The sequence below is a fragment of the Malurus melanocephalus genome, unplaced genomic scaffold (assembly GCF_030028575.1).
Source record: "Malurus melanocephalus ecotype Western Australia unplaced genomic scaffold, MMel_1.1 scaffold_142, whole genome shotgun sequence".
Lineage (NCBI taxonomy): Eukaryota > Metazoa > Chordata > Aves > Passeriformes > Maluridae > Malurus > Malurus melanocephalus.
In genome coordinates, this window is record NW_026623374.1 from 259,855 (window position 1) to 286,958 (window position 27,104).

Here is a 27,104-nt window from a genome sequence, read left to right on the forward strand (position 1 = left end):
GTTTCATATATGGTTATTGGGGAAAAAATGGTTTTGTGAAAGTATTATTATTTATATTACTTACAATATTTAAAGCAGACCACGCTTCTGAAAAAATGAGACCCCATGTTTGTACTCCTACAGGGGAACTGAAATGCCGCGTGCATTCCTTGCCTTTTGRCGAGAAGTGTCAGAGCAGTTTCGCTTGGCTTCAGCTGTGTGACCCTGGCAGYGTGTTCACCCAGATGAGCTGAGGCAGGTGTTTGCTCTTCTGAGACCTTTGTGGGAGGCTGCTGCACCTGCTGGCTCTGGCTCAGGCTGCCTGTGGCTGCTGGGCTGAARCTGCTCCCTCCTCAGTGCCAGGGAGTCCCAAGCAACAGCAGGTCTTGTGTCTTATGGACTCACAGGTCTCCACTTGCTGTCCCAGTGTAAGTTTTTCATTCCRAAAGTCGTGTTACACTCTCAGTATAATGAAAATGGTGTTTCAGAGTGAATTTTTGTCCATGAATACCTGTAATGTCTTGGGGAACGTGTTTTCTCAGCTCTGGAGTCAGTTTGTGCGTATTCCAGTGTATGTCTTCTTGATGTCCCTGGATATGCTGCATATGAATAAGTTTTGGGTCCAGTTGTGATTCCTGGGCTAGGTTCTGTTGAACTCTTCGTAAAAAAAAGGAAAGTCAATTATTTTTACAAGATTGGTGGGAGGCTTTCTCTGAGGAGMGTTTTCAGCTAAAGGATTATCAGTGTCCTTTGTGCTGTAGCATGTCTTGGGCATGCTGTCAGGAAGGAAGGGAGGCGTGCTCACACACATGCTTGTCATCATTCTTGCTAATTTTAACAGGAAACTAAAAATCTTAAAGGCATAATATTTGAGAAGTTGCTTCACATTGCTGGCCTTAGATTTTCAGTCAAATAAGTGAAGGGAAAGTGATATATATCAAAATTCTTTGGTTTAAAGAAGTAGCTTTTAGAACAGACTGTGTTCTACATTCCATTATTGTATTTTACTTTTCTTGCACTGAAGATGTTTTAGGGTAATGTATAATGAATCATGCTTTATGACACTGAGGTGCATGGAGTGTGTCCAAAGGACACTCAAGCTGGTGAAAGGACTAGAGCAGAAGAAGGGGCTAAGGGACCTGGGGGTGCTTGTCCTGGAGGAAGGGAGACTCAGAGGAGACTTTATTGCTCTCGTGACTGCCTGAAAGGATGTTTGAGCCAGGTGGAGCTCAACCTCTTCTCCCAGGAACCAGCAATAGGACAAGGGAAATGGCCTCAAGTTGCACCAGGGTAGGTTTAAATTGGATATTAGGAAACAATTCTTCACTGAGAGGATTGTTGGGCATTGGAACTGGCTGCCCAGGAAAGTGGTGGAGTCACYGTGGAATCACAGAATAGTAGGAGTTGGAAGGGACTCTAATGATCATCCAGACCCAACCCCCTGCTATGGGCAGGGACACTTTCCACTAGACCAGTGCTCAAGCCCTTTAATGATTTGSCCTTGAACACTGCCAGGGTTGGGGCATCCACAACTTTTCTGGGAAGTAACAATTAAGTGCTGCTTTGAGCTGTAGACTTGAAGGAAAAGGTCAACCTGACAGGCTGAGTGCAGCCTGCATTGTGTCCTCATTGTCTGGGTCCAGGCTCTCACTGGCAGTGGGCTTCAATTTCTGCCCTGTGCACACCTTGAAACATGTTCCAAACACTTGGAACAGTGCAAAATGAAAACCTTGAGAATTTGAAACATTTTTTTCCCCTTTCAATTGTTGGTTATCTAAGCCAATTCAAATATTTACATTCTATTATTCATATAATTTACTCTTTAARATGACTGAATAATTTTTTGTGTTGTTTTAAATCATCTCTTTTGACTACCAGTTGTTGTCTGGTACAATAAGAAGAAAAAAAGGACTGAGCAGTGCCCTTAAATTTCCCTTTTGCCTTTTCATCACTAATTCCTACAGTTACCCAGTCTTAAATTTATCTTGACCAAATTTACCTCTACAAGGCATTAGAACAGGCTGGAAGACTTAAAAAACCTGAATTTTAAAAGCATACTTAGAAATCTTAAAAAGCAGTAGCATATATTCTTCCAGCTGGTATTTGTGTTCACATTAGCATTAATCTCAGAATACTTATACTTAGATTTTCTCCATGGTTTTAACTTGTACCAGAAACAGTATTTAATGTCTCCATCTTAAGACATTTACATTCAAGAAGTGTTTTTGTTTCCACTTTTCCTTTGGGTGTTTGCTACGGGGACTTGGGTTGCCCGAAGGTCACACTGCTGTTTTTGAAGCATTGTCTGTGTAGGCTTCATTGAACTGTGTAGCCTGTCAGTGACAWTACTGTCCCTGGAGGGATCTTCAAGACTGCAGATGTGGCACTTAGGGACATGAATGGACCATCCAAGTGATAGACTTGGCAGTGCTGGGTTAATGGTTGGCTCAATAATCTTAGAGGTGTTTTCYAACCTAAATAACTCCATGATTCAATGATTCAATGTTATACTCAGAAGCCAGAGGAGCAGTATTTGAGTATGATGGAAAGACATGTATGCATAGCCTTATATGTTGTGTTAGGCACTTTTTATGGTGGACAGCTGTGTTTAAAGAGCCTGAATTAGTAATAGCATAGAAGTGTTACTCTGTTCAGTCCATGCTGAATTCTTCATATAACGTGGAGAAATTGTCTTTTCTTCTCTGTTTTCCTGAGGGGAAGGGAATGGATAAGTGTTTCTATTGTTCGTTTTTGTTTTTTTTTTTTTCTTGTCTTCTTCTGTCTTACATATCAACAAAACTTTTAAAATTAGTTTTGGTTACAGTTAAAGCAACTACTATCAAGTGCAGTGCTTGGAATGTCTGAAAAACTTCCATGAGATGAACTTGAGAGGGAAAAGATTTACTAATTGGTTTCTTTTGTGTTCTAAATGTCAGGAGACCTTGAACAAGAGACGTATCACGTAATGTCAGATCATTTAATTTGCTCTTGAAATGTGTCTAGTTAGTTGGAGACACTTCTGTGTAAGGGAAAGCAAAAGTGATACAAAACTAAAATTCCTGGATAYGAACCTTGCTTACCCTGTGGAAAGTCATATCTGTGATTTGCTTCTAGAAGAGAAAATTAATATAGCTGTGCCCGTGATAACTGCTCTGGACTGTAACTTGGCTGACTGGTCAGGCATAACTGTACAGAAATGAGCATTATTTRCCACAGAGTGCTCCTTTTATTGGTGAGCTATCTCTGTCTCCCTCGAAAACTGAGATCAGGGCAGAGCCTGGAACAGAGTTACCATGTAATTGGAACTTGCTGAGAAATGTCATGCCCATGGTTTGCTTAGAACGGTAGGCAGAGAATACCATAGCTCCAGGGTAGCAAAGATCACATCCAAGTTTTTCCAGCAACCTAGCCAAACCTGAAGGAGTTTTCCCTCCCAGCCAMTTGGCTCTTGAAAGCCTTCCAATTTCCAGCTTTCTTTTCTTTTAATAATCCGTGTTAAAGTGTACTGGAACACAATCACAAACATTTGTTCTTGCAAGAATAGTGCATGCAGCCGAGAGGCATTTTCGTTTGTGATAGGTTAGTTGCTACTTAGATTAGACATGAAGTACTGTAAAAAGTTACAGCTAGATCTTGYAGTCTGATACTGGTAAATCCTTAYGCTGTGATTGTGTGGTGTTTGAAYTGCATGAGCTTGAAACTTCTAGTAGTGGGTCTCACATCTTGGAAGTTTTAGTGTGAAAGCAGGTGCAGTTATTGTTACTAGCCAGTGAAATTAGCCTATGCAATTTAGTCTTATTCTGGCTTGAAAGTTTGAAAAACCTCTGAGCAGAAAGCAGCCCTGTGCTTAATTTATTTATCCCAGTGAATTATTTTAGTTCCAGTGTTCGGTGCATCCCACGTTTCGGAGACATTGATGTACAGAAATCTCAAATGGAAACTTCACTGCTAGATTTAGTCAAAGGGCTTTCCAAATGTAAGGTTGTATTGTGCCTCTTCTCCATAAATGATGGTACTTTAAAATAAAATGTAAGAAAAAGGGTAATAATGATGAGAGATATATATAACCTTTTTCAATCTTGTTTCTCTGCTCTCTGTTCTATTTTAGTCTTTGTTTTYAGCTTCATTTGACTAGAGACAGATGAGGGAGATCCTTTTAGCTGAGGTGTCCTTTTAACTCTTACCAGCTCCTCAGGGAATGCTAATAACATAATAATATTTAACAGAGTATTTTCATTACTGTACATGTGGCTAATTGCTGTTAATAGAGGGGAGCAGCCCACCAGAGTAAGAAAGAAGCAGAAAGGCATAAAGTGTATTGAGACTTTTGAAATTTATTTCAGCAGTTTTTTCTGGGCACAGTGCTGGGGAAGGTTACCTCCCTGTCTGTGCCTGGAGAATACTGTTTCTGTTTCTCTTCCCACAGATGACATCAGCTCATTCCTATGGGCTGGTACAGTGAGAGCAGGAGCAACAACTTCACCCTTTTTGCCTGCAAATTACACCTCTGGTGCTGCTGGTGCATGGAGATTGCAAGGCTGGGGAATCACAGCCGTTCTGCTTCCCACCCACATCAAGGCACATGGAAGGCTCTGCCTTTGACATCTCTGTGAAAGCTGTTCCCTTAGCTCAGGTCACCTGTACTTCCCTTTCCCTTTGCTCTTGTCGCGATTGTTTTCTCTTCCGTTTTGACACGCTTCCTGGAAGCGTGTAGGGCTTAGATATTGCTYATGGCTTGCATTCATGTACTTTCTTGATAAGCAGCTTTGTGGTGTTTTGTTGTTTTCCATGCTCTACAGGCAGTCACTGCAGTGTCGGGCTGGGGGTGGAGAAACAATGGCAAGTAAAGTAATTTGTGTAGTGCTTGGTCCGCACAATTTCCTCTGCAGCATGTTCTGAACACCTTGGCCTGTTTTCACCTTGAGTCCCTTTAAATAATTTAAAAAAAAATCTTACAGGATGAAGAAACATGGATTAATTTCATTTTAAGATTAATTTCATTAAAGATAAGTCATTAATATGGCACACAATCTCTTTCCTTAATGATAATGGTGGCTGTGCAGTGGCAGTGATAGCCTGGGGTCTCAGGTGCAAAGGGAAGGAAGGAAAGTCTTTCACTAGGTTATTTCAGAAGTGAGTAAGACTCAAACCAGTGGTTTACTCAGCTTAGACTTTACTCTGTTATCAAATCAGCATCGGAGCTTTGGCAGCGCAAACTTACCTGAGTCTCATTGTTCAAAAGGAAGGAAATAACATCTTATTTTTCTAACAGAATAAACACATTTTCAGCCCTGCTCCCTTGTGCTGCAGCCCACRTGCATTGCTAGAAAAGCAGCGCCTGTGTTGGTTTTTCCTCTTTGTGTCACGCAGAAGCTTTGATGTGTGTTGCTCAGAAGTTCGTTGCTACAGCACCCATCCTTCATCCTCTTGTCGTGCCTGCTCCTATCACAGTAAGACTCATGAGCTGGAGAAGCAATTAGGTTTTTTGTTAAAGTTTTGCCATGAAAGATTTAGTCTCATCCTTTACTGTTTTTATCTTGCATAATATATTCTAACCAGAAGTTTAAAAATGTACCTCTTTCTGAAGAATTGCAGCATAGTCTGGTGCAGTTTTAGAAAGTTTACAGATGTGCCACTGGGATTTGCTGAGCTTTTGTGCTTAATAATTTAAATATTGCTATTTCTGAAGAATTTATAGACCTTAGGCTCAAGGCCCCTGGGATCATCTGATCTGACCTGCATATGAATCATAAGCAAGTAACTTGCATAAGTTATTCTCAAATTGAGCCCAAATACTCATGCTGGACTGAATCCCAAAGATGTTTGGCTGAAGCAATCTTCTCAAAAGGGAAAACACGAAGATAAGTTGTTCCTTGTGCATGTTCCTTGGTGGACAGCTTCACTGCCTAATTGTCTTCCCTCTTTTATCATCCAAGGTCATAATTAAGATCTTTCTTTCTGCTTTCATTTTCCACTGTTTTTGTTACATTGTGTGATAGATTAGAGGGAGCTTTTAGTACTGACAAAGTTATATGTGAACTGCAGACACCTCCTGGTTTTCCTTTTTCTTCAGCTAAAGTTTCAACTCATGACTCTCATTTGAAGGCATTTTCAGGAGTCTGCATCTCTTGCAGCTCACCTCTACACTCATCTAAACTTTATGTTTACTCTTTTTCCTCTTTAAATAGGGCAAACCAAGGCTGTGCTCAGTTTTTRGTCTCAGAAATGCTTTGTAAGATCTTGTTTTGAGATTTAAAATCTTGCCTGGGCTTTAGCCCAAGTCTGAAGCCAAACTGTTTTACAGTTTGCTTCTTTTTATGGCCATATTTGAATGCAGATGCTGTAGCTTTAGGAATTAAGTTTCTCACACTGTACAGTGTGAATCTTGTTGGGGTCTTCTGGTAGTTGTCTTAAACTTCAGCACAGTTAAGTGCTGAATTAAGTTAAATGGAAAATCTGCTCTTTTTTTTTCTCTGAGAGCAATTTTATTTTGATGTGATGCATGAAAAGGGCCATTGTAATCACTGTTAATTTGACTGCTGCGAAGAAAATGAGAGTGCAATCCTGAGTATATTTGCATGTATTTGTAATTGTTCTTGACCAAATCCTCTAAATCTGTGTGAATTTTGTTAGACACATGATCTCTTATTTGAAGTGTACCTGAGTCTGACTTGGCCTTGGCTAACCCAAAGATTAAATTTCATTTTATTATATAATTGTCAGTCAATCTATAGATACAGATAACGTACCTCTGTATGTATACAGGTGTTTGTAGATACAAGGTGTATACAGGTGTTTATAGATTACAGCTCCTAATCCTTAAAAAATATCAGCCCTGAAATTTTCATGGGATATCATGTTCAGGTGTTTACAGGATGTGAGTTATATTTTGCATAACTTAACAGTCCTTCAGTAATGAAAAAAACCCAACAAACTTGATCTTTGAACTAGGAAAAGATACAGAAAAAGATTCCAAATCTGTTTAACTGGAAAGAAGGCTACAGTGAAAGATTTCGGCTTTAGACTACCTATGAGATGGTGGCTTTTTCTTAAAAGCTGATTTTGGAGTACTGGCTGACTGTTGGAAGAAGAACCCACTGTTAGTCTTTCATTTGAAGGTTTTGATGAGTTGCAGAGCAGACTGTTAGTAATGGAGAACATTTTTGTGCACATTTCAAGACTTAAAATTCTGGTTTTCATTTCCCTCTCTTATGAATAATAGACTGTTGCTTGTGTGAGTTTAAATCTCTTTTTATTGTTGACTGTTTCATTAGAAAATGGGTAAACCTTTCCTATTATGGCTGGTTTTATGGTACTTTTCAAATACTAGAGAGAACTATTAATAACACAAAAGCAGTATGAATATGCTAYTTTCTTTAGGATGGAATTAACTTTTTTATGGATAGTGCCATTAGGCGTTGAGTTACTGCCTTCTGATATTTGTATATCATTTGATCTCTTTCTTTTGTAACATGGTTTCTAGTGACAGGTCTGTGAGGATTTGTTGCCATATTCAAAAAGACATTTGCTTTAAAGTTGTACAATTAAGACACCTAAGAAAAAAAAAAAGAAAAGAAAGACAGATGGATGTGTTTTGTCACAGGGGAGGATGGAAGAGAAGGGATGTAGAGAGAAGAGGGCATGTGCTGCTCTATGGGGCTCAGTGATGGGAAGGAGCCACAGTTGCTCCCTGGGCTGATGACTCCCCCAAAATAATTAGGAATCCCTAGACTGTCCTCTGCAGCTGCTGAGATGGGCTTTTGCTGGCCTTCTTTCAGCTCCTTTTAGAAGAATAACAGTTTATCCAAAGGCCAGTGCTTTTTGGTAGTTTATGTTTTTTTTTCAGAAAGTCTTTTAAGTCCTCTGTCGATTTACTGCTTCTGCAAAATAGCATCTTGTAGCACATGAGTCTTCACAAGATGAAACTTGACTGTAATATGTGGCGATTGGTTTTCCTTTCTTTTCAGCCCTGCAAACAAACTGTGAGCCTGCACCAGATTGTTATTATTCCTCAAGCAGGTAATTTTCCAGGCTTGAAGGAAAGAAGTGCTTTTCTGGCTTTCTGTGTTTTGCAAGCTGGATTCAGTTTCGTGTTCCTAATCCTATTTTATTGACTGAATTTGCACTGCTGTACTTTGAAATATTTGCAGAAAAAATATCTGTATTGGTTTAAAAAAGAAAAGGTGGTTTGTTTTTTTTTTTTCTGGTGATGTATTGTGCTGTTTGATAAAAGATGAAGAGATTGTTAAAAGACAATGTATTTTGCATTTTTAAGTGCTGATTACTCTTCATGTAATGAAAAGCATTTTGAATTCAGCTTAACAGAAAAACCATCCTGAAATGGTCTTTACCAGCATTGTCTATCTCAGTGGGTGATAATTTTTTTCTTCTATATGTCTAAATAAGATGCTTATAGTGACATGAAAACGTTCTAGTTCATAGTGCTTTGAAGTCAGAATTTCTAGCAGCATGTCAGGCTGTTCATCTCATGAGCTACAGGATCCAGGGAGGTGAAAAAGAAACCAAGAGTGCATAAAAGGGAAAAATACAAATAGAAAGTACATTTGTAAAGAGGTATGTGGTAAGGAGGAAAATGCAGGGAAGTGGAAGACCTAGTAAATTATTAAATAAAAGGAAAAGACAAGCAGAGTATGGGCATGGATGCTGAAGAAATGGGGGAAGCTGTAGATGGGAGAACTTGACCCTGGGGCAAAAAGACTTTGTTTTCTTTTCCTGAAACCTGGGGCTTAATTTCCAGTTTTACTGAGCTTTCACAAGGATATAAAARGGTAATGAGAGAACTGTAGAAAGGCTGGGATAGTCACAGAAGATAAACATATCAGTGCTCATATGTAGTCTCACATAAATGCCTGCATCAAATGCAAGAGAAAGTGCATTTGGAGATAGGATGTAAGAGCACAAAGGTTGAGAAAGCCACACTGGGAAAGATTATTTACTATTTTAGTCGCATGTTTTCAGTGGATATGGGCCTGTAAGCTTTAGCAAATTGGTAGTGGAGTGGAATTTGGAAAGAGATAAATTCAATGGATTTTAACCTTGGTAAGGAAAACCATTAATGGAAATTTGTATAATGTATGATGGTTTCAAATTTTTAACTGGCAAATATTTTTTAGGACTGGTTTGGTTTTGTTTTTTTTTTTTTTAATGTAGTTGTGGGGTTTGGGGGGTATTTTTTGAAGTTGTTACAGCAAAGAGAATGTTAATCTGTGAAAGTTCCAAGTTTTTCTAATCTTGACCATATAAAACACTCTGGCCTATATTTTACTTGTTTACATTCAGTTACAATAATTTTTTTAAAAAATCATTTGTTATCTTGGAAACCTGTCTATGTGAGGGTTGCACATTTGTTTGTAACAATTCTTCAATAATTACATATAATAAGCTATGTTCCTGTTCCTTTGGGCATGGTGGGAAGAAAGTGATGGTAAATGGGAAATTCCTGACTTCTTGTGTATCAACTTCTCAAGCTGCTTTTATCTGTTTTGATCCAAAAGCAGCCCTTAGAATTGAAGTCTAATCCCAAAACTGTGTTGATGCAAATGATTTGCATGCCAAAAAGAACCACTTGTGCAAAGAAGGATAAAAAAGTGGGCCTCAAGATGGATTTTGTTTTACAGTAGCTTCTTAAGTATGTAAACTTGGTGTTATTAAAAAGAAWGAGAAAATCTGTGTCTGCCATTGAATAATCATAAATGTTTTTTGTGCTGTTCTTCCTTTCCAGATTTGAACATGGAATTCAACCCATCAGATCATCCACGGGCCAGTACGATATTTCTCAGTAAATCACAAACAGATGGTAGGTTACTGAATTTATTACAGTAGTTATCTCTAAACCCTTTGTTAGAATGCATGATAGTCCTTTAATATGTAATTGCCCCCTCTCCCCCAAAAAGAGGCACTTAGAGGCATCATGTCAGAGTTTAAAGTAGTCACACTGTTAGCTAATTGTCTTGTTAGACCAGTAGTACAAATGTGGATGAAGCTTGATATAATTGTATTTTAAAAGTAGTATCTCTAAATCAAAAATTTTTCTCTGTAACGGTTTCTTTTTTTTTTTTTAAACTCTGGACATTAGGCACAGCTTCTGAAAAATGTGTAGAAAATATTTTTTTAGGAAGTGCCACTTTATATTAGCTAAGAAGACATTCCAGGGTTTTTCTGATACAGGCGATACTGTAAATGAGTTCAGTACTAGATTTTGTTTACAAAGTAACTTTTATCCTACCCAAACAATCTCTCTCATTGTCTCATTATGGATTGGGTATAATCATGTTTGTCTGGAGTTTAATTGGGTTTTTTTTATACATAGAGTAGGTGATCTCTAAAATTAACATTGGTCGAACAAGCCTCCTGATAGAGTTAGTAGAATAGAAGCCATTTACTGTGGCCCTTTTTGTTTCCTGTTGGACATGKATGACATGTTGGTTTAGAAGTAAATGAATAATGAATGCAAAACACATTATTTTCTAGCAGGACTTCCAAAGCAGCTCCTGCGTTGTAATTCTAGCTGTTCACTATGAATTCTTTGTCCTCCTTTCTGCTGCCTATAAATGCTGCTTTTGATTTACATAGTTAATTGCAGTGTCAAACACATCACTTGAAAAATMATGTAGTTTTCACTTACCATATATTTTTTGCTAGTTTTTGAGCATGACTAGAACAAAGAGGATATACATTTAGGCCATAATTGAAGAGYTGATTATGTGAGTACCTCCTTTGACCTTGAGATTGTCCTGAATTCCGCTCTGTTTCTGTCAATGCCTCTTTATATGGGTTTCCATGAGATTTACCATATTAAWCTGGTTTGGTAGTCTGTAAAATGAATATGATAATATTTCCATAGTTGTATTATGAAGATTGATGCCTATTTTACAGTGATTTTGCAGTGTTTTGAAACTGTCTAATGCCATATGGGTGCTACTTGTTTCTTATTACAGCTTGTTAAAAGAAAGGAAAAAATAGACCCAAGTCCAACAATTAAAATTTTGACCAGACTGGATRATTATTCTTACTTGTAATAATAGCAGTTAATTCATTGCAGTATGGAGTTAATTTAAGCATTTTATAAAAAGGTTTATATCCATGCTAGAGTTGGTCTGTGAAGCTTTGTTCTAGTTTAAGTAATTGAAGATTATGTTTTTGAGTAAGAGCAATGAATTTAGTGAAACGTTATAGAAATGTTATCAATGGGAGTGTAAGATCTGTTCAGCTGCCCTTGATACATTGGAAAAAAATACAAAGGATAAATTTTTTTGTACAGAAGAAAAAACAATTCTGCAAAAATTTATCTGCTGATGTATTACCAAGAACCATTGTGTTCTGGTGGGACAGCTCCCAGTAGGAAGCATTTTGCTTGGCTGTACTTTGAGCCCCTTGTTAAACCAAGTGAGCTGTAGGAGTTACCAYACTGTTCAAGGATGTTGCCTAACCAAAATGCAATAAAGTGCTTGTTAAGGGGAAAATAGAGAGATTTTTTTGGGAATGTAGGGTTTTATTCTGACAGRTTGCTGTGGAATCTAGGGGATCCCCAAGACTTCTTCAGAGGATGTAGAAGAGTAGAACTGATCTGCCTATGTTGAAAACACCTAACTTGGGCAAATAACTTCTTCCTTAATTGAATAGTATTAGGCTTGTAAACCTCCCTGTTAACTGTAAGTGAAAATATTTCTATGGATAAGACCTGTGGACATTTAAAATACACATAGCAGAGAGTGAAGTGACATCAGGATTCAGGATTTCATCCAGGATCTGGCTATGGCATTGAGCATACATCCTCGTGGTTTTACAGTGGGAAATGGCCAAGTCCATCACTATGTGCTAGAGTGACTTGGCAATTTTACCTTCAGGCAGTTTCATGTTTGGCTTTCTAGTTGCCCTGTGCTCTTTGAGCCTCACCAATGATCTTGTAGTATTCTCTCAGCATGGGAGCTGTGCTTGATCTGCTTGTGATCAAATGTGAGCAAAGAGAACAAATACAATGAGACAGGATGTGGCATCTCGGTTTATTACGAGGTCCCTATTTTCCTTTGTTGTGGGAAGCCTGAATGCCATGCTAAGCATGTAAATTGTCCTGCCCCTCTTAATAGTCTGAATGCATCCCTAATTACCTGAGCATTCAGTGAATCTGTAGAAAAGTTGAAGTCACAATAAATATTAATTTGATTCCTAACTAGAGGATCTTTTCTAAATGCTTCCAAACTCTTTTGGGAACTTTTACATTCTGAATCATATGTGTGGAATTCTTCCTATTTAGGGAGCTAGTAAAGAATATTACCTGTTACGTTTTTAACTTCTGTGAGTGCTTTATGCAAGTTCTCCCTYGTTTGCTGAGCTTGGCCAGTGAGCCGTGGGTGACTGGAAAGCTGTGCACTATTTAGTGTGTGGCTGTGGTTAACCCAGGGTTTCCAAACARCACTCCAACAGTGTAACTGCCTTTCCTTTAGGGTAGCAAGAAGGCAATGTTTGCTTCTCCAGGGAGCTGACAATGGTTTATCCTGTTGGTGGGTTCCAGCTGTGCCCCTCTCCTAACTGAAATTTGACTTTACACATTCAATGTACCTGGCTAAATTTTGCGATATCAGTGCAACAAGGGCTTTAGACAAAAAAGATTTTGAAATTGTATTTATATAGGTAGATAGAAGTGGAGTAAGCTGCCCTTAGTCTTTTATGTTACCTAGGACCAGTCTTCTCAATTAAAACAAAAATAAATGACTTAGCAATTAAAACAAAAATAGATGAGTTACCAACTTCCAAAATGCAAGACATTCTTATAGTTGTAATCCTCAAGGATTTAGTCCTTGATCCTGATATGGTTAACATTAAGATAGTCTATAGAAATTGCACAGTGAAAGTTTTTATTACAGCTCAGTAAAAAGTACATATATATGTACATATACATACAGGTGCCTCTGTGTGTATGTGTTKATTTCCTCACTCCCTTTTAATTTCAGGATACTTTCCTCCTATTGTGAAAGCTCAGCAATAACAGTTGAAAGTGCCTGCAGCAATAGGAACAGGTCATCGATCTTAGAATGAGGAAAACTACAACAATTTGGTAGCATCCTCAGGCTCCACTTGAAGAGTTGCATTACAACTTTGAAGTTCTAAACTGTTAAAAAGAAAGTAGAAGTTTAATTGTTTAAACTGACTCAAAGTCTGTTGAGCTTTGCATGATCAAAACCCAATGCCTGAAACCCAAAAGCCTGGAGTTGCAATTAGGAGTTTATGCTACAAAATGCTGGTTATTTCTAAAACAATGGTCTGGCCTGCTGCAGACCATACTGAGATGTGTGAGCAGCACTTTTAAACTGACTGAAGCCAAGTGATGGAATTATCTCTTTACAGTCATTTTGCCTTGTGCAATAATTGGCTTCCCTTTATTTAAAGTGTGGGTTGTGATTGCARAAAGGAGTGGTTGTGACAGAATGGGTTCTGCTCTGCCCAATTCCTCACTGGCATGTCTTTTGGAGGCAGTTGAGCCTTACTCTATGGCAGAGTGAGTGGGAAGCACAGAAAGGATTAGCTGCCTTCCTGTAGGGCCTCGCCTGACAGTCCAGGCTGACTGAATTTCTGTTATATGGGGAGATAGGGGAAGGAGGTCACCATGGTGCTTGCAAAGTTGTGCCCAAGAAGTGCTTGAGCAGGGAGAAGGGAAGAGTGTTTATAAACACATTAATGTATTCTTCTGAAGATGGAAAACAGCAAATGGAATTGAGCTGTGACTGATATTCTTGCTTTGGGAAATAAAAGATTGTACCTTCATGGGGAATTGAATAAAGGATACAAGGGAAAATAAAGAAAAAAAAACCTAAGGGGAGTGAAGGTCATTAAAATGAAATTTTAATTGTGCAGGCTGTCTTTGTAGGATTTGAAGAACTTCTAATATGGTATAGGTATTTGTGATTAAAACACTGTTAAATACTTAYCAGTAACTTAATTCGCAGTTAATAGATGTTAACTTTGAGTTATGTACTATATTAGGTTGCACACAGCTTATCAGAATTGTTTACTGCCTGTACATTGCAATATAGACAAATATTTTGGCTGTTCTTAGAAGTATCTACCATCATTTTGTTGTTTCCCTATAGTTGTGTTATGTGTTTTGCTGGTGATAAATGCAGTGTGTGGAGCTTAAGTGTAGTGCAGTGTTTTAGCAGGATTTTAAGCAGTTTAACGATTTTCTAGATCATCAGAATTTTGCTGCTATTCCTGTTTAATTCTGTTTCTTATACAATGTCCGTAATTGTGGATCTGAGCATATTCTAAGTGACATGGCTAACATCTGTCATGTGTGATTCTCCTTTCTGCTCCCTGGGAGGAAAATTATGTAAGGATTTTTCAAAGTTTTTTCTTATTTTTTTTTTATTTCCACTTTATGTCTGCATTAAACACAATTATTTCACAGTATTCGCACATGCAGCCTTGTTTATGTGAGATTGCTTGCTTATAATAAATCACCAATAATGGCTTCTCATCCAACAGGGAATGGACAGGCTATCCCGCCATTGTGAACACTCTTATTTTGCTAAGTGCATTGGGTTGCATAGCTTTCAAATTATGGTGCACCAAAGTGCATTTAATCACCTACAGCATGAAACCATTATTATTTTAATCCTACAGTTTGATTTATGTGTTAGTTGCCTCCAGACTTGTATCCTAAATGCTGTGGTATTTTCACTGGARCAGAGCTTCGCAGGCTCTCTATGGGGTGAGTTAATTGGGGAAGTGCTTTAAAAAAATGAAATAGAGTATATTTAATCCGCTATAATAAGCATTTGCCTGACAATTAAGACTTTATACATTAATCTCCCTTGTTGCTATTTACTTTCTGACTATTTTGGCTAATTGTGGCTTTGACTTGCAACCATTGCTTGTGGTGACTGGTTCATACTCACCAAATAAATATATTTTCATTGTTCTATCCAACATGAGTAATAGTTTCAGGCTTGTGCCTGATCATTACAGAGGGCAGTGGTGTAATCCATATGGTTTCAAGGGTCCTCTGTGGGAGTTAGTGAACAGTAAACTATGCTGACAATTTGCTAACTCCATGGTGAAGCTGTCTAGGTGCTTTCATACCTGCAAAATAGCATAGGCCACTTTGCAGCAAGGTACCTTGCATGAAGGCACTGGTGGCCCAGGAGTACTCCCCAGAGAAGTGGGGAAGAATGGCTAGTCCACTGCTGACTTGGATTGCATCTTACTGCATATTAGCTTTCCATGCGGACCAGCGCCTGGTGAAGTACCCAACTGGATGAGAATTTTAACCCATCACCACACTACTGAGCATWAATGCCTTTATGCCTACAGATACGTGTTCCTTCTGTGTTTGCTATATAAATATACTTAGTGCAAAAGCAATTATAATGTTGCACATGGATAGACTCCTGTTCTTTATATTATAAATGGTGTATAAGAAGCTTAATCGGGAAAAATAGTCATGTAATATTTCTATCATATTTTGTGTTTTTGCAGTGAGAGAAAAACGCAAGAGTCTCTATATAAACCACGTAAGTGCAAATGCCTCGCTATGCAGCTTTCTCCTTGTTGTCTATATTATACAGTAAATGAGAGTTATCACACATAATTGTCACATTGCTGAGAGGGTGCTGATGCTTTACATGTCTGTTCTGCATCAGGATCCTGAGCTRTAAGTCTTAGCTATTGAATTAGTGGAACAAATCTGTTGGTTTGGAGACAGTATCATGGTCACAACCAGTGTACATAGGTAACTTGTATCTGGGTAAAAGAGCTGCACACCCTGGTATGATGTTTTAAATTACTACAGAAACTCTTGAAACTTTGCATTTGTATGCAAGTTTGCATTGGCAGGGAGCTACAGCATTTGATATTTACRCAGTTGTTCTGAAGTGCTTGACCAGTGTTAATGCAATGTAAATGTGGATTGACATGTGGTACATGCTGAGTATGAAGACGGGGGTTTGGTATGCTTATGTACCCTGGGCATGTTTCAATTCAGTTCTCTTCTGTTTGCATCAAATTCTCAGTGAAGCTGAGAGCAAATACCCTGTAGCCTGCTCGAGGTACAGAACTAGGCTCTTCACTTCAGTTAGCATTGTTTGTACTGCTGAAGCACCTGGAACCAGTGTGGTTCCAAGTATGTGAAGCCTTATGCTGAAATATTTGGAGTCATGGCTCAGTAACACTGAGAAGGAAAAGAATTAATTGTCTACCAAATGCTACTTGCCTTTAAGGTGGAYGGGGAGAAGTTCTCAAGTTCTTTTCTCTCTGGAAATATAAGCTATCTTTTGATTTTTAAGACACTACGGATGAAACAAACAGATGTGGTTTCTATCCTCTTCATCTCTTTGTACTGAAGTGAACATTTTTCTAGCTCCAGATAAACTTGATTGGGGCACAAATGCAGGTGGATTCAGCTGAAAGCCAAAATGGGGCTCCTAATTGTGATTCACTCCAGGGCYCGCACCTGCAGAAAGGGAGGGAGCCATGAGGGAAGGAATGAACTGCTGTGTGKGGTGAGAGGGCAGTACTGCTTCATTTGGTGATAGAAGTGGTTGGTSTTGAGTATTTCTGAAACTGCTGCTGCATGGCTTCCAAAGCAAGCTGAGATTTTCAGTTTCCCAAGACTTAAGTTTCTGAGAAGTCATGAGATACTGTGAAGGTTACAAMACCCTTCAAGTTACCCTCACTAGGTTAGCGGATGTCCTTGGTTCTCATTTTCTATTCCCTTGTGAAACATGCCCATTGTTTATAGTGTATGTGAGGCTAGTTTGTATAGCAATTGTCTTGTTATAAAATTACTCGGAAAGCCAGTGCACTGGATTCTTGTAAACTTAATAATATGTGCTCAGTACCAACCATTTCCTTTGCAAAAATTGTGTTCTAAGTTAGGCAGACTGATAGTAGATTCTTCAGCGGGGTTACAAAGATGCCTGTTACAGAGGCTGCTGGATGCACACTATTGCAAACCCAGGTAAAAAGTGTTTCTAGGTTAGGCTGGACATGTTTCAGGAAAGGGAAGGGTGATYATATCACTGAGGAGTTGTGTTGCAGGGAGCTCAGTGTAGCAGGTTATGCAGTTGATGTGCAAAGTTCTGTACCTCTTCYTAATTTCTGTTTTGTTCCCCCTCCCCTCAAATACCATTCCAAGTATTGGCTGAGGCTGCAGTAGTGYAAACTTCCCTCAGTGGTTTACTGCTTCCTTAAGTCTGACTTCTTCATACTTCTGAAGTATTTCTTTTGAATTACAAAGCTAAAAATAACCTTTATGAAGCTGAAGTCCTTACCATGGCTTTCATTGTGGGTATGTTTACAAGTCAGTTAMGTTTTTTGGATAATACTCACAGATAAACTATTTTCAAACATGTCCTGTAATATTTAAATTGTTTCTTCAGCACCCCTGTGAGTATTCATTCAGCACCATCAGCTAAAGCTGATGAACAAACTGGTGATAACTTTTGAAGGGGTAGCTGKGGCTTGTAACTGGAAACTCTGTTTMGGTTTTCAGACTTCAGGGAACCATCATGATTTTTTCTAGACCACCCTGTTGGAAGGAATTTAAGGAATTAGTTAGATTTAACAGTTGTATGTGACAAATGGTGGGTCTTCTTTATGGAAGAATGCTGTACTGTATGCTACATGGGTTTATGGTATACCCTATTGATTGATCAGTTCTTTTCCACTGTTTCCTCAGTGTGCATTAGCAGGAGCTGTTGCTACTCATCTGTTTCCCTGTTGATGTGTAGTCCCCACATCTGCTCTGGAGGAAACGTGCCAGAGGACATAAATTCTGTAGTGTTATTTTGTCTTTCTTTTACAAGAACTCTTCACCATAACACAGCACTTTTTTCTTTTGTTGTTTCTCCATAATGTAATCTTTTGTTGTTGTTTTATGCTTATTCTTCTTTTATGATAAATAACCAAGATGAGCAACAAAATATTTTTATTCTTTTATGCAGTATCTACATATCTGGTTGTTTTGCAGGCAGAGTTTAACTTCTTCCAAGTGATATGGGGGGGCTGGTAAGCAAGAGAAGTGTCAAGAAAACACTGTGCTTTTTCTTTTCTAACTACTTGCCAAATTCTGTGTAGTAACAGATGAGAATAGTAATTTATACAAGTGCAGTTTTGAAATATGAAAATAAATTAATATTGACTCTTATTAATTTAAAAATGCACTTTCTCAGCATGATCACACCACTGTTTTTTCCCTTTCTTACTGGCTTTTGTTTGTTGAATATGTTATTTTGCTGAATGGTTTACTTTGATTCCCAAATACAAATAGTGGGTTCCTGCTTTGATTTGTTGCACTTTGTCAAGGGCTGACAGTTGCCATGTTTCAGATTCACCTTGTCAGTAGGTGTGATGGAAGAAGCCAGCAGCTGTTCTTTTTTTGGGGTGGGGAAAGAATGAAAAGAGGGAGTGACAGAGTGCTATGGAGGAGCTGTCATCTCTCAGTCTTCCCACAGAGCCTAAGGAGACAGCTGACAGATTGGGAATGGTGCTGAAAGTTCCCTACCTACAATGTAGCTGACCTGTTTGCTTTTTTCCAGGCTGTTTCAATTCCTGAGCAGTTAGAACAGACTCAGCTTCCCTTCCCCATTTCACTGGCAGTTGCTGTTTTTTTTGTTATGACTTTCATGCTGCCTTGGTGTGCACATGTCTTTTAATCTGCTTAGTCAAGCTGCTGAGAGGGATAAAGATGCAGACTGAGATAGGGGCGTTTCCTTTCTCAGAGAAGAGAGATTGCATCAGTATCTCTGCCTGTACAAGGAAAGCAAACAGGAAGACAGACATGTTTGATGTTTTTTGAGGAGGGGGTGGAGAAAGAGTCAATCTTTTATTATAGCTTGCACTAGGTAGTTCTTTTTACTGCATGATTGGTTTTTTGCAGAAGAAAGTAGCAGGGTGGGGGAGAAAAAAAGGTTGTTTTCTCTGTCACGTTTTTCTAGAAACTTTCCCTTTCAGATAAGGAGAAAATGCTCTGTTAGCCCAAATAATTTCTTCTCTTAGAGGCGAGATAATGCCCTTAAAATGAATCTGTATTTTTGAGCAGTAATACCCCTTAAAAATAAGAGACTTCTTTTGCATATTGAAATAATTCTGAATGAAGATAGGAAAAGGGAGAGAAAATAAAAGGAAGTAATGTCTCACTTTCACGTATTTTTTTATTTGGGAGGCTCTTTACCAGGCTTGTAGCAACAGCATCCTTTCATCATTCTCTGTTTTAGGGATCTGGATATGACTTCCACTGCCTGCTACCTGGCAACTGGATGTTCAGATTCCAGCAGACTGATACCRTTTTTATCATTCCAAGTAGAAAAAATTAACATCTGTGTATAGACCAGAACTCCTTTTTCATCATCCTGGGGAAAAGTTACTGGGCAACACTCATGTGTCACAACYGTGGTCCTTGTAAGTGACCCTGTGGTGATTCACATCGGGGGAAACTTCTTCCCAGACACAGTTCTGGGGATTTGCAGAGAACTGAGGATGTTTCTTGCTGTACATGGTGTGGCAGGAGCAATTTTTGTGARCCTTTTTGCATGCTTGGAATGATGTATGGCACTTACTTCTGTGTAACCCCCAAATTTTCTTGTCAGATTGAATAAAGAGGCTGTTCTGCTTCCCTGATGTCRAATGACTGGACACGTGACTGATAATCAAACACTTTCAAGTAGTGATTAACAAGTAAATAAGATCCATGCAGAAATGGAATGTAGTCTGAAAAGCAGTTTAGCCTGTAAAAGCAACGCACAATGTAAAATGTGAAATGTTGTTTTCAAGTGGMCTGCCTGAGGCTGGCTGTTGTAAAGGCTTAAGAAATTTTAATTTACATTCCTTACTCATAGAAAAGAACAAGATAAACTGGAAGATAGATTAGAGGCTTCTCAGGGGCTCTTGAAGTTCTCCTAGAGATTGCTTAACGTGGTCTTTGCTCCTCTCCATTGCAAGTTCACAAAAAAGCAGGGGGCTTTTTTAGAGTGGGCCTTTATGGGCCACCTGGTCCATCTGGAAAATTCCATATACTGATGCCATTCCTAATAGATACAGCTTAAGATTCTTTCCAGGCATCTAGTAAGTTAAAATTAACAGGTTTTCTTTAATGGATTASCTAAAATTACTGTTTGAAATGTGTTTTTCTAAAGTCTTTTAATCCCTAGCTGCTTTTCCTGTCCTCTAGGGTGAAAGATTTTGCCTCTCCTGTCAGCCTCAAGGCACTTGTATGACGTGATAAACTTTTTTATGGGGAGAAACAAAAGCTAACTTTTAAATGAGAATGAGAACTTGCAGGGGAGTTCTTTTAAAAAGGGCTATGTAATGCTTTATTTGCTGGGAATGTAGTGAAGTCCCTCTGGTGAAATTGCACAACAGTAGCAATTACATGCTTTGTAAATATAAGCCTTTGAGCTGATTTTAGCATTCAAAGAAATATTTAATCTCTCAGGTTTGTAAAACAGGGGGCTTTATCGGTAGTTATATAGGGCCTGCATGTGAAACAGAGGAGCTTACTGATGGTTGCTGAGCCTCTCAAGAGCTCAGTGGTTTGCTGACATAATTTTCTATAATTGATATGAGTAAGGACAAGCTTTGAGAGCAAAAAATGTGCAAATTCAGATCTAGTCTAAGCTAGACTGGTTTTGGACATTATCAAACATTGGTGAAGCTAATCAACTGTGGACAAAGTTGAATCATGAGGAACAAGGGGTGTTACTTAAGAGTGGTTGGACTGGATTTTTTTTCAAAATTGTAGTTGTTGGCAGAGGAAGATGAGCATACAATGGTGCAGTTTCCTATTACTTCTGTTCTGGTGAATATAGCTACACCAAAGGTAGATAATTTTGCTGTATTGATATTATGCAAGATGAAAATAAGTGCAGAGCTTCATAGAGCTATGCAGAGAATTGTGTTGCATGGCTTGCTTGATTTTGGAAGCACTTTATTGACCTGTAAAATCATGTTTCTTCTGTGAAAAATGTTGTCAGAATTAAATCACGGCCTGAAGCAACAGAAGATCCTCAAGATAGGCACCTCCCTTTTCCAAGGCTGAGGCAGTCCTGGTATTTTTGCTTGCTGTTGTAATTTGGCTTCATGTGCACTTTTACATGCCAGTTTTGCCTTCTAGCATCTTGGCCAGCCTCTRCTGCCTGGAAGCTAAAGGGCATGTCTGTACAAATGACTGCTAGCAAGCCTCAGTTTTTCCATGGGGGAAAATATTATTTAATAGTACCTTTTAAAATCATGCTCTAACTCCCACCTGGTTCACAGGAAGAAGAGACACTACTATCATTGTGTAGAACAGAAGCTCCAAATTCTCTTTTGATGGACAAGTGCAAAAGAATACTGAAAAAGGCTGAAACTCCTTTTCCAAACTGGAAACTGGCTGGCTGAGGGCCAGCGCTGGTAAAAAAGCTGTATAGCTTCATTAGGGGAGTGTTGTGCCCAAATGAACAAATCCTGCTGAGCAGCAGGGCAGAGAGCCACTAGTGCTGCTAAAGAGGCCAGAGCTGGCCCTTCTGGTCAATTCTGGCTGTGGGTTTTGGGCAGGATGCACCAGCTGTTAGACATTTCTACACAAAATCCCCCTGAAGTGCCTRTTTTAACAAAAGAAATAGTAACGTTTCATCTTTCCCCACAAATTTAATTTCTGGGAGTTGCTTGCTGAGAGAAATTAACTCTTTTGTATATTTTCATTGTGAGAAAGCTAGGAATTCATTGTAATTCCCTTCAAAATAGGTACCTAGAAGCAGTTTTGCTGTGTTTGTATGATTTTGATAGCAAACTAAGCCATTAGATTTCCGATAAAAAAAAATTTATGTAAACCTGAATAAAAACCTGTTGTTCAAACATCTTAAAACACACAGGATTTGGAAAACTGGAAAGTGTCAGGATGAAACTGGAAGAAAAATAAAGCAGTGATATTTGCTTAGTACTAGCTGTGCAAGGGGAAAAAACTGCTGGTCTTAAGAGCTAGAAACACCTGCATTATTGGAAGTACATTGAACCTTGATCTCTTGGGGCTTTTTCTGTAACATTCAAAAACTTAGCAAGTTATCAAGCAGAGTTTTCTGTTCTACATCTTTTCCCCTTAAGAAAGAAATTCCACAAAACACCAATTTCTTAYTCATTGTCACCTATAATGTCAGCATTTCTCAGCAAATGTCTTTGGTTGAAATGAGAAAATTAGTAACTGCTTTTGGAATAAAGAGCTACAAATCCTCTCCACCAAAAGAAATCACCAAATGATAGAAAACTGACCAGAATTCATATTGAGAGTTGTTCAGTCTGGTTTCTTGTCTAGAAGCTGGAGCCTGTGCCTAAGCTATTCCTGGCATATGTTTGTTTTACCTCTTCTTTACAGCTTTCAGTGATRGAGATTCTATCACTGCTCAAGTTGTTGAAGATATCCCTGCTATTAGAAAAAGATGATGGCTTGGGGGTTTTTGCCATCACCTCCTCTCACACTTCCATGTCCAGTCTTAGTTTTCCACAGTTTGATATAAAYCTGCTCTTTCTTATCCCATCCACAATGGTCATGGGCAGCAATGCCCTCTTACTTGGAACTCTCTTCAACATGACTTAAGGCCATTATTGTTGCTTTGTTCCTGGAGAAAAYCTTTCCAGCCTGCCAACTTTCCCTTCTAAATCAGGTTTTTAAAATCTCTRATTGATGTTGCTTCTCTGTCCTCCAGACTCTTTGAAAGAAATTAGTCTTTCTTGAAGTGTCCAAAACTGGACATAAAACTCCAGCTGAACAGAATGGGTGGGTTGCATACATGGTAACTCTATTGATAGATTCCTTTTTTTTTTTTTTTAGAAAATATCCTCTGCAAGTTTATGTCAGCTGCAAATTCAGTAAAAAATGCCTTGATACTGTGATCAAAGTTGTTGCTCAGTATTTTATATGGAGTAGACTGGATCTCTGTGGAATGTCACTTATTTCAAGGTTCCAGTTTGAAAGTGATTCCTGGAAAAAAATTGAAAAAAATTCCTGAATGTAATTTTCCAAGTAGTTTTTTTCCTGCCATGTTTTCCTTGGTTTGCCCTTTGGGAATTTTATGTGACATGAAGTTGGAAGTCTTGCTGATGTTGAGAGGCATGAGAATCTCAGCTTGGGTACAGAAATAGTACTACAGCTACTCAAAATACAAATCAAGTGAATCCCACTTCCTATCAGTAGGGTGCTTTGAATTTGTAAATATTTGTAAAAGCAGAATTTGTCAAGGCTCCACATGTATCCTATGCTCATATTTGCATATGAAGATTTACAAAAGGAGGTGTACCAGTCAGTCTTTTTCCCTGTGTCAGTCTTATGGTGGGATTAGACCTTAGAAGGAGCTCWTTAGAGGGTTTGGCTAATTTCTCCAAAGGCTCTAATTCTCAGCTCTTCTGTTTTTTTCTTAATTAAACTCTCTTTGACTTGTCTAAATGGGAGAGTTTTTGTGGTCAGCTCTGATGGATTTGAAATACAAAGGCGTTAAGSTCCTGTATAATTTTGGTCATGGACTTAACCCATTGAAATGGACTCAAAAGGGAGTTTGTCTGTAGGACAGTGCTGAATACTGAGCTGATGCTCAGTAACCTCTTTTGYCCTTTGCAAGGATGGAGAAGGTTCCTGTGCAGAATTTTATGGGGGCTCAGAAAAGTCTGTTTGACTGAATTGTGGGACTTCAGATGTCTCCCARTTTAGTCAAGACAAAATACAAAACTGAGGGTGTTTTCCAGCAATTTGGAAAAGACAGAAAATCTGTTATCTGCTGCATTGTATGGCTGCCGTTGGACATCAGAATAGAAGCTGGGAATGTTGATCTCCTGACAGGGCAGTTATTCACGTGGCACAGGTGTGTGTATATTTACCTGAGAGTGTAGGTTTATACTTGGCACTGTTCTTCTGTCTGGGAGAGGTGCTCCTTCCTGCCAAGTTGTTGTGAGCAGAAAGTGAGGCATGAGACACCACATATTTTCCTGAAGTGTGAAAAGTTCCAAGCCTAACAAAGTGTGATGTGGGCTGAAAACCCAAGATGAGTTCTGTGATGTGATAGTTTCGGAAATAAGGTGTGTGGCTGAAATTACTGACGTGTCAAATGTTAGAGTGCTGTTTACATAAGAAAATATAAATCTGATAGTGGTGTTACCACTGAGTTGTTTTGTCGCTTTTGTGTTTCCTTTGAATAAATCTGGTACATTTATCTTACATTTTATCTAAATGTTTAAAACATGTTGACACTTATTATGCAGAAAGAAAACTTTACATATGTTGTTTATTTTTAATAACAACACTGAGATGTCTGTACATCTCCYTTTTTCCCCCCAACCACTAGAGTCTCATTTTTTCTGGTTTTTAGTTGCTTTGCCTTTATCGTGCCTGTGGCAGGTACTCAACAGACTAATCCAGATATTTAAACCAAACTGTGGTAGAATATGAGCAATGAGTCACCAGTCCCCTAGTACTTCTCTCTGCATGCATCAATGCTAGACAATAAATTTTATGACATTAATAGTCACGGTGCTTCTAATTTTTTCTCTTTGTTGCCTTACTTAACATACAATAGCTTGGAAGGTAGATGGATTGTCAGCTTTCAAAGTATTACAAAGTACCTTTCCAAAGTCCTGGAGGATTTTTGAAAAGGGGTATTTTTAATTTTCTTGGTAAACCTTTTCACTTCCAAGAAAACCAGTTCAGCATACAGTTTTATTGGTCAAGTGAAGGACCTCGACAGWATTTGTTGGTAAGCTTTCAGATAATTTGAACATGATGTTTCTCCAATTGTGACAGCTTCAGATAATTTCGGGGTTTTTTTCAATTAATGGAAGACTTCACATGTTTTTTTTTTGCTGATAGCTACGAAATACAGAAAGATGTGTGTAGGTTTTATGAGGAGTCTGTCTGTCTGTCTGTGTAATGAGTGCTGCCTATGGAAAGTGAAGTGTTAGTGAGGTGATGGGTGCTGGCACTTGTAATAATATCTGTTTTGGAAATKGGGAGGGGAAGATTTACTGAGGTAGGAGTCACAGGACTGTATCCTGGATACAAGGTGGCTTTGAGCTGGTAAATTCTTATAAATTCCACTGATGGCATTGACATTGGTCTCTCCAGCTAGACACTGGAAACAGCATTAGTTCTAAGACCAATTAAAATTTCCATATTGATGTGCCAACTCAATTTTAAACCTATTCTGTTGTGAGTTAAACTGTGTAGTTTGACTGGTTTTGACTTTCCTGACACAGATTCTTGGTCAAGTTATTTTCTAGTGTARATGGAATAAGCAAAGATAAAATCAAAGAGGATTAACGACCATGATAGTTATTAGCTGATGTGATGAAACTGTTCTTTAGGCTGGTGGAGTGTTGGCTTCTCTAAAYAGCTGAAGGAGAAGCCCTCTCAGCAAAAAATGTTCAGAAATAAGTAGTRTTGTCAAATGCCAGTTTTTTGTCTGAGTTTTCCAATGGTTTTCTATGGTAGTGCAGAAAAAGGATTGAAATATATTGAAAACCTTTTCTGTTAAGAGATGTTTATTTTTTTATTTGCTTATATACTTCTGTCCTTTGATCAGTTTTCTTCCTTTCTGATAACAATCTATTTTTGATTAATTATTTTTTCTGAATTCTCCTTATTAATTTGGTATTTCTACTGTCAAGGCTTCTTTCCCCTACTTCATTCTGTTAGGAACTTTTTTGAGGGTTTAAATTTTCTTATTCTGCAAGCATGGTTTTATATCTGTTGCTAAACCAATCTTCATTGCTAACACGATTTCTTTTTCACTCTTCCATTTACTCTTTTGGAATGAGGGCACAAATGTAGGTCTTGTTCATCCTTGCTTTCCAAGTGTATGTGTGTCTTTGAGTAAGCCTGCAAAAAWTTTTTGTCATGGTTTTGGGGAAGGAGGGATGGAGGGGAGTTTTGGACTTGAAAGAAATAACAAGTGTCAGGCACAGATTGTTGTGACTTTTGCGCTGTTAATTATTTCTGAATTTTCTGAACTGGTTCAAAATGTGATCACATTACTGTGTGCATCATTGTGAGAGACAGAAATTTGTCTTTTTTAATTTCTTACATCTCCCCCCCCAAAAAAATACTTTGGTATTACATAATTGCCATTGTTTTTTTGCGTGTTTTTCATAGCATCCTCCTGGRCAGTTGAGAAGGAAGTACAGTTCCTGCTCCACTATTTTCCTGGATGACAGCACAGTCAGTCAACCAAACCTCAAGTATACCATCAAATGGTGGGTTTTACAATTTATTTATTTTTGCTGCAGCTTACAATATGTGTAATACAATATAATAAGCTTTAAAGGTTTTAGTTTTTGAAGTAGTAAATTTATTTAATCAGTCATGCTCCAGAATCACTGGGTGATGTCTCAGATGGGCATTTTAAGTTTTGTTGGTGCATTTTTACTTTTGGAGAGACATGAAACTGATGTTCATATTGTTCTTTACATTTTGTACAGTAAGGGGAAAATGAAAAGAGACCAAATGCGCGAGCATTTTATGCTCTTTATTCATGGTTGCTGATAGCCTCTCTTGCGTTGTCTGTAGCCTGATTACCTTGGTGTAAACAAATGCAAAAATTCATTAAGACAGTGTCTCTGCTGCAGAGGTCTCTCTGCATGAGAGACAAATCTATTCAGGTTAGCACATCCAMAGGAGTTTGTAATGTTGGTCACTAACACAGTCCTTAGTTATTCTGTTAAAGGTAAAAGAGGGGAGAGRAGAAAGGTTTTGTAGTTAAACTGATACTATGATTCCTCAGCAGCTATTTCTTCCTGGGATATGGTCTTGCTTTTCTTCAGGCTTTTGTAACTTGTAATTTTAAAATAGTTCTTAATAACATTTGAAAATATTTTTAATTTCTAAGGTGTTTGGGGTTTTTCCCTCCTTGAATCTCATACTCTTCTGCTCTAAAATCCTTTGTGGGCTGAGTAAGTGCAGCCTTTTGGGTAGGTTTTGGGTCCATTTTTGCATCTAAACTGCTGCTGCTCGTGTGAAGAAGAGATGGGTTCAGCTGCAGCAGCCAAGAAGCATTTTCAGGAGGGTCACAGTGTCCAGCAGCAGCCTTGTGRAGGAGGACATGGAAGGATGAGCTGGTGGTGGAAAGAAGGGTGGTGTGTTGGGGAGAGGCTTG

At 38.5% G+C, this 27,104-nt stretch overlaps 1 protein-coding gene across 2 annotated transcripts in view; it reads left to right on the top strand.

The window, feature by feature from the left end:
* CCNY (cyclin Y) overlaps positions 1-27,104 on the top strand; it is a 119,340-nt gene that overhangs the window by 63,186 nt on the left and 29,050 nt on the right. The window contains exons 2-4 of one of the 2 annotated variants that reach the window (XM_057371145.1): positions 9,722-9,796; positions 15,475-15,509; positions 26,105-26,205. In XM_057371145.1, coding sequence (XP_057227128.1) covers positions 9,722-9,796; positions 15,475-15,509; positions 26,105-26,205 — 211 coding nt within the window. Of the gene's footprint in view, positions 1-9,721; positions 9,797-15,474; positions 15,510-26,104; positions 26,206-27,104 lie in introns of those variants that run through there. The other variant, XM_057371146.1, reaches the window with a different exon arrangement.